A 7,631-nucleotide genomic window follows, 5' to 3' on the forward strand; every position below is an offset into this window, starting at 1 on the left:
TGGTATTGTCATTCAGTGGGGTGACCTAGGAAGGCCTTTGGAATGTGTTGTATCAGCTCAGAGGGAATTAGACCGCATACAACGCCACAAAACATCAAATAAATGTAAAAGTATAAAGATAATACATCTAAAATTAAGAACTAGGCATACAATCTCTCTCTGAATACAAAGTGTCTAAGAGCTGATTTCCAAGACCCTTTGCAATTAAACGTTAGTACATGATGAAAGTTCTTAAGGCTTAGCCTCACTTGCTGCTAAGCCTGCTGCCTGTGTTTCTACTAGGCTGTGACCAACTTTTGAACTTGCCACGAGCACTAAACTACTGTTATGCATCCTACTGATAAAACTGGACATGTGGCGCTTAATACGCCAAACCAGAATCATCAATGTTTGTTAAAGAACTCTCCCGTTACTATTGTGATGTCCACTCCGGAAGATTATCTACATCTGGTTGAGGTTTAGACAGAACAGAAGCAGTTAACAGACACCGACTGTATACACAGCGGTCTGCCGGCACACTGCAAAAAAGCCGATACGCCTTGCAGGCTCAGGAAGTTGACTAACCCAGGGAAAAGCCCCATGCCCTCCTCTATGAAAGGGAGTGTGTGGTTGGTAGAACCCAAAGTAAACACGGAAAAATTCATTCAAGAATTTCCTTAAGGCCTACCGTGCAGACGTCGGAGGCAAGTTAAGACGTTGGGGAGCAGGTAAGAAAGAGAGACCAGAGTTCAGAAACAGACCGATACTGGTCTACCAGCTCCGGATGGGGGGTCCAAGCTAGGGGAGTTTGTGCCTCCTCTGTGGAGTTGGGGAGGAAAGGTACCGGGCGGGCTCTGGTCCTTCTCCGACAGCCCTTTCCAGCAGGCCCGGGGCTGCTAAGACCCAGGCCTGGCGTTCAGCAACAGCAGCTCTCTTCCACATGGTTGCTGGAGAGCGACCCTCCGAGCTGCCCCGAGGCCATGTGGCTGCAGCCACAGGGTGCCCAAACCCGGTGCACGTTCAAGACGTGAAACCAGAGCAGAGAAGGTGCCGGAGGAAAATCCAAAGAATGGGATGTTGGGGTACAAGACTCACTTCCTTTGGGCTTTGTCCTTCTTGGCCTTGGTCCTTTTCTTTCGGGCCTGGAGCGCAAGCACTGCAGGAGAGAGGGATGGATGAAGGGCGAATGTGGAGGAAAGGAGGCGACCAAGGTGAGGGTGGAAACCCAGCAGGGGCGCCAGGCCCGGCTGCGGGGCCTGCCTCGGGGGCGGCTGCGGGACGAGCGCTGAGGCTCCGGCGAGGCGGCCGGCCGTAGGGCTGGCGGCCCACGGGGCGCAGAGCAGCGCCCGGGCGGGATGCGCCGGAGGGGTCTCAGGCCGGGTCAGGGGGCGGGCGGGTGGGGGTCTGCCTCGCCCGCCAAGGGCCGGGCCCTGGAGTGGCCCCAAGGCGCGAGCCGGCCTGGCGGGGAACAAGTGGCGGCTACGGCCGGCGCCGGAGGACGCCCGGGCTGAGGGGCGCGGACGCGCAGCCCAGACGCAGGGGGTGTTGGGCGGCGCCACCTCAGTGGAGGGGCGCCGCACGCCCGGGAACCGAATCGCAGCAGTTAAGCGAAGCTCCCGGCGCTGACCCGGGCCTCGCCCCGGCGGCCGTTGCCCCTCGTGGCGGAGGCCGCTCTACCGCTCACCTTTCCGCTCCATGGTGAGACCGGTAACCGCCAGGCGCCTGCGCACTCGAGTGGCGGCGACTCCGGCTCCCGCCGCGGCCCAAAACCGGGCCCGCTCACACTCCGCCCCCAGTCCCGCCCCACCCCCGCCCCTCGGCGCCGCGCGCATGCGCGTTGGGCGCGGAGCCTACCACCTGCTCCCGAGGAGGGGGCGGCAAGGAGAGGGAGGGGGCGCAGCGGGGAGGAACGCCGGGGGTGAACGTTGAAGGGAGTATTAGAGATCCAAGCTTGGAAACCTGGCAAGGTTAGTTTTGTTCTATTTGCTTAGAAAAGGCGCAGAGAGCGGCAGGGCTCCCTGCATGCTGCTGAGTCAGAGCTTCGGAGGCAACTGGGATCTGCCTCAGTTTCCTGGCCTGTAAAATGGATTAATCAGACATGTCCCAGTTTCTCCTTCCCTGAGCTATTGTGAGCCCAGTTGAGATACTATTTAAAGAAAATGGAAAAAAATTACATGTGAGAAAGAAAAGGGAGTGGGAGCAACACAAAAAGACTGGAAGGAAAGAACCTGTGACCCTATTATCACTTGAAAAGTAAAAACTTCAAAAGTGAATTTTCTCTTGAAATTTCAAGTTTAAATGAAAGCTGTAAAAGAAAGACGGGGAAATAAGAATAAAAACGTTTAATGTTTTCTTATTCTGCCACCTTCAATACATGATAAAGTTGTCTTGTTTATAAGTTTTTGTTTTTTTTATTACTTTTTAAGTGCATTATCTCATTTGATGTTTATGGCAACTTAAAGGCAAAATAGTTATTACTTCCATTACACAAAGACACTAAACTTAAGAGGGCCTGCCTATGTGTTCAGAATCTTGGTGTATGACCCAGTTATTTAATCATCAAGCCCTTATTGTATAGCAGGCTCAGCAAAGTTTTTCTTTGGGCCGTATAGTAAATATTTAGGCTTTGTGGACCATAAGATCTCTTTCTCAGCTACTCAACTTGCCATTAGAGCTCAAAAGCAGTCATAGAAAATATGGGCTGTTCCTATAAAGATTTATGTATGGACACTGAAATTTGAATTTCATATAATTTTCACATGTCATAAAATGTTCTTCTATTGATTTAAACATGGTCTTTGTTAGGTTTTGAAGGGAAGGTGAGGGTTAAAGAAAGACAGAGAGAGCAGTCTTGCTCTGCTGCTTAGGCCGGAGTACAGTGGCATGATCTCGGCTCACTGCAGCCTGGACATCCAGGGCTCAAGCGATCCTCCCACCTCAGCCTCTCAAGGTGCTGGAATTACAGGTGTAAGCCACTGAGCCAGGCCCTTTTGATCTTTTTTCAACCGTTTCAACGGTTATTCTTATTTCAGATCTTAGTTTACCAACCCATATTGTAAAGTACTGCAGCTGGACAGAGTGGAAGCTCTGAAGACCTTTGCTCTAAACAGGTAATTGAGAAGGGAAGATGAGAGGGCAATAGTACAGCACGAGTCAAGCATGGGGGCTTTGGCAGGACTTATTGAGCAAAGTAAGTAATTAAGCCCATCCAGGGGAGGCAGTTTTTGAGCTGGGTCTTAGGAAATACGTAAGATTTCTATAGGTGGAAAAGGAGATGTCAGGCATTCCTGAATGAGAAAACATTGAGCAAAAAGGCACAGACATGGACACCTGTAGGTGGGGGCTAGGATTGGGGCTGGTAACAACCGAAGGGATGAAATGGAAGGTGAGGCTGGAAAGGCAGGTTAGCCAAATTTGAAATTTAGATAATTGATATATGTTGCATGGAACCTGAATGATAGCATGTCTGGGTATATTGCAAAAGAAGACAGTACCTGTTGGCCAAGGAAGGATGCAGCCCAGTCTATTCCCTGTTGTAAAGTTGAAAACAAAAGGAAGGTTAGGACAGACAGGGAAGCCCTAGACTCTGAGGATTGTGTGAGTTCAGGATAACCACATGTGGTTTAGAAAAGACAGGGAGAGAGCTGATGGCTAGGAAAAATCCCAGAATTGGGAAAGTACTGCCCACCCCAAAGTAAACTGTTTGAGTGTAGAGACTCTGCTTAGGTTTTCCTTGATGTAAACTCAGTGCCTACACAGTGTTAGGCACTTAGTAGGTGCTCATATATTTGTCTAATAAAAGAATAAACGTGCCGGGCACAGTGGCTTACGCCTGTAATCCCAGCACTTTGGGAGGCCGAGGCGGGCAGATCACAAGGTCAAGAGATCGAGACCATCCTGGCCAACATGGTGAAACCTCATCTCTACTAAAAATACAAAAGTAGCTGGGCATGGTGGCACATGCCTGTAATCCCAGCTACTTGGGAGGCTGAGGCAGGAGAATCACTTGAACCCGGGAGGCGGAGGTTGCAGTGAGCCGAGATTGCACCACTGCACTCCAGCCTGGGCAACAAGAGCGAAACTCCGTCTCAAAAGAAAAAAAAAAGAATAAATGATCTGCAGTTTATGAGAAATGTCAGGATGAAAGAGAGAGAAAACACTGAGAGGGACAATATTAGAGCTGTATTAAATCTGAATTGGTTATTGCAGACCCATCAAAAAGGCAATATGTTCAGCTTGGCATGATACAGTCATACCTATCCTGACTGAGTGGCTATTGCTTCTCTAAGAGCTTACTAACCATCTGTTTAATAACTCATTTTCAGAATTTTTCCAGAGTCAATATGAAGTTCACTGGACTGAGTTCCCAGAATTGACCATTTCTCTTTTTTTTCCATCTGTTTTTCTCTATTCTTCCATCATGCTTTGACTCTCCACTTTTTCTAAGACCTCTATAACTGTTCATATAAGTAAGTTTGTTCATTTCCCCTATTCTACAACCATCCCCTTTTTGTGCATTTTGCTTTAAATGTAACTTTAAAATTAGTTTCTTCTCCCAAGTTTGCAGAGCTTGGCCTATTCTGGACTTTTAACCTTACAGAATTTTTTTTTTTCTTTGACAGGGTCTCACTCTGTCACCCAGGCAGGAGTGCAGTGGCGAAATCTTGCCTCACTGCAACCCGGGCTCAAGCAATTTTTTCACCTCAGCCTCCCCAGTAGCTGGAACTACTACAGGCACATGCCACCATATCCACTTGATTTTTGTGTTTTTTGTAGAGATGGGATTTTGCCACGTTGCCCAGGCTGGTTTGGAACTCCTGGGCTCAAACAATCTGCCCGCCTTAGGCTCCCCAGAAACTATTCTTAAAAGTGGTAGCGAAAAAAAAAAAAGTGTAGACCAGGCACAGTGGCTCATGCCTATAATCCCAACACTTAGGGAGGCAGAGGCAGGAGGATATCTTGAACTCAAGAGTTAGAGACCTGCCTGGGCAATACAGCAAGACCCTTTTCTGCACAAAAAGAAAAAAAAAAGACACAAAAAAAGTGGTAGCTATTCATTCTTACATGCATACCCCTTCTCCATCAGCTGTTTTTTTCCTGCAAGTCCCTTTAAAAGTAGAGGTATTCGGAAACCATAACCCATCATATTTTTGGCTGCTCATGGTAGTCTCAGAATTTAATTTCTGAAAAGATCCTATCCCTTTTGAGCTAACTTACTTAAGACTGCCCTGGAATCTTCTCTAATACTTCTTTGACGTTTTTGAAATCTGAACATCTAAAGTTGAGTTCACATGTTTCCTCATACCCAACATTGTCTGCCTTGATTATCACAAATTATTATGCTTTGTCTAAAGTTTTGATCTGACTTAAATCCAAAGCAACACATCCCTTTATGGCGTCCCCTACGTCCTGCGAGATGAAATGGACAACAGGAGAAAGTGAAAATACATGAGATGATTTATTTTGAATGAGTTAAGATTTCCAATAGCTGTCTGCATAATTGGAAAACCCCAACAAAACTTTCTCTTACCTTTTGGATACATGGTTTTGTGAATTATATTGGGAAAATCTATATATTATAGGCCTGGGTATCAGGAAACACATGGCACATTTAAAGGCTAACTGAAAAGAATTTAATGAAGGAATAAAGGTGTTAAGGAAAACAAACAAGGGATAGTCAGACATCCAGGGACTAGCAACAGCTGGAGTTTTTACCATCTCTAGGCCTGAAGGGAGAAGAGGATGGAGGTGTTATCAGAACCCAGGGAGAGGTTTATTATTAACAGTTTCCCAGGGGCCGGACATGGTGGCCCATGCCTGTAATCCCAGCACTTTGGGTGGCCAAGGTGGGTGGATCACCTGAGGTCAGGAGTTCAAGACCAGCCTGTCCAACATGATGAAACCCTGTCTCTACTAAAAATACAAAAAAAAAATTAGCTGGGCATGGTGGCGGGTGCTTGTAATCCCAGCTACTTGGGAGACTGAGGCAGGAGAATCGCTTGAACATGGGAGGCAGAGGTTGCAGTAAGCCAAGATTGCGCCACTGCACTCTAGCCTGGGCAACAAAAGCAAAACTCCATCTCAAAAAAAAAAAAAAAAAAAAAAGTTTTCCAGGGCTGCCATAACAAAGTACCACAAACTGGGTAGCTTAAACAGTAGAAAATTCTTGTCTCACAGGCTTAGAAGTCTGAAATCAAGGTGTTGGCAGGGTTGGTTCCTTCTGAGGGCTGTGAGAGAGAATGTGTTTCAGGCCCTTCTCCTTGCCTTCTAGATAACCATCATCTCCCTCACCACATGCTCTTCCCTGTGCATCTGTCTCTCATTGTGTTGGGATTTCCCCTTTTTATACGGACACCAGTCATACTGCATTGGGCTTCATCCTAAAAACCTCATTTTAACTTGATTACCTCTGGAAAGACCCTGTCTCCAAGTAAGGACACATTCTGAGGTACTGGAGATTAGGACTCCAACATATCTTTTGTCGGGTGGGGGGCAAAATTCAACCCATAACAGAGCTGTAGTAAGAGAGGCCCGCCTGGCAGCAGCTGTGCCCTTTAATGAGCCCTGCAGGGAGAGGGCAGGGAAATAAAGACCCACATCTTCTCAAACGAGTGCCTCACCATTGACAGAACCCAGCTGGAAGTTAAATGGCAAGGAAGCCTGGGTGATGCAGTCCATACATGCCAGCCTCCCAGGGCATAAAGCAGGGTGGAGAAAGGTGGAGAGTGGATCTGGAGGGCCAAACAGAGAATATCCAGCATGGCCTGTCTGGGCAGTCAGACACCCAAAGCAGCTGGCATTTTCCAAGCAGGTAAATCTGCCTCTTGGGCACCCTGATCCCTGGAGAACCAATGCCACCCGGAGATGACCCCATTTCTGGCTTCATTCTATAAAACCTTAAGTTTCACAAAGAAATTGTGCTGGGGTGGGGGCGTAGGTGGAGAAGATGAAAGAATAAAGGCCTTGGCTTGGTGGGGTGGGAATAAAGGCAGTAGCTAGGAGGGGAAGGGGATCCTCTAAGAATGAGGAGGTTAGAGATTGGTGATTCCTGAGCAGGTAGGGCCCTTACTCTGCTCCCTGGAAGTGTTCTGGGTGGGAGCAAGGTGTTGCAAACTGACCTTAGCTGATCATGCCCAACTCTTAGCTTTTTTTGGTTGGGAGTGATGCCTGCCAGAGAAGCTTGACATGGTGAGGGTTTGCCTCCCTGACAGGCCTACTCCCAGGACATAAAGAAAAGTTTCAGACTAAAATCTGCCACATATAGGTTTGCTGCACACTCATTAGCAGGCAGGCACAAAACAGGTCCTATAACCTGTCCCTTTGAGGTCCTAGCTCTCTGTCCTTTTAGGTGCTCTGGCCACAGCATGAATGAAAGGTTTACTCATGGCAGGGACAACAATATCCCAGAGTCAGGACTCTCACCCTCACAGTTGGGATCAGGCAACTAGAGATGGAGTCTCCCTTATGTTTGTTATGCTGTTCCAAACCCGATTCACATCACAGGTGTTATCAGAAATGGGTTTTCACTGGTGAAAAGAGTTGCTTGTTAATTTGTGTAATGGATTTTAGAAAAGGGCTGTCATTGTCAAAGTTTATGGCAGTCAATGACTCTGAATTACTTTGTTGCAGTCACTTTCTGAGTAGAATATTTA

At 47.6% G+C, this 7,631-nt stretch overlaps 1 protein-coding gene across 1 annotated transcript in view; it reads right to left on the bottom strand.

Annotated features, from left to right (window-relative positions):
• Positions 1-1,812, bottom strand: part of SRPK1 (SRSF protein kinase 1) — an 88,440-nt gene extending 86,628 nt beyond the window's left edge. Inside the window, exons 1-2 of the mRNA XM_054490905.1 lie at positions 1,664-1,812; positions 1,075-1,135 (exon numbers count right to left, since the gene is read on the bottom strand). Of these exons, the coding sequence (XP_054346880.1) occupies positions 1,075-1,135; positions 1,664-1,811 (209 nt within the window). The 5' untranslated portion in view covers position 1,812. The remainder of the gene's footprint in view (positions 1-1,074; positions 1,136-1,663) is intronic.
• Positions 1,813-7,631: the final 5,819 nt, after the last annotated feature.

Source organism: Pongo pygmaeus, chromosome 5 (genome assembly GCF_028885625.2).
Source record: "Pongo pygmaeus isolate AG05252 chromosome 5, NHGRI_mPonPyg2-v2.0_pri, whole genome shotgun sequence".
NCBI lineage: Eukaryota > Metazoa > Chordata > Mammalia > Primates > Hominidae > Pongo > Pongo pygmaeus.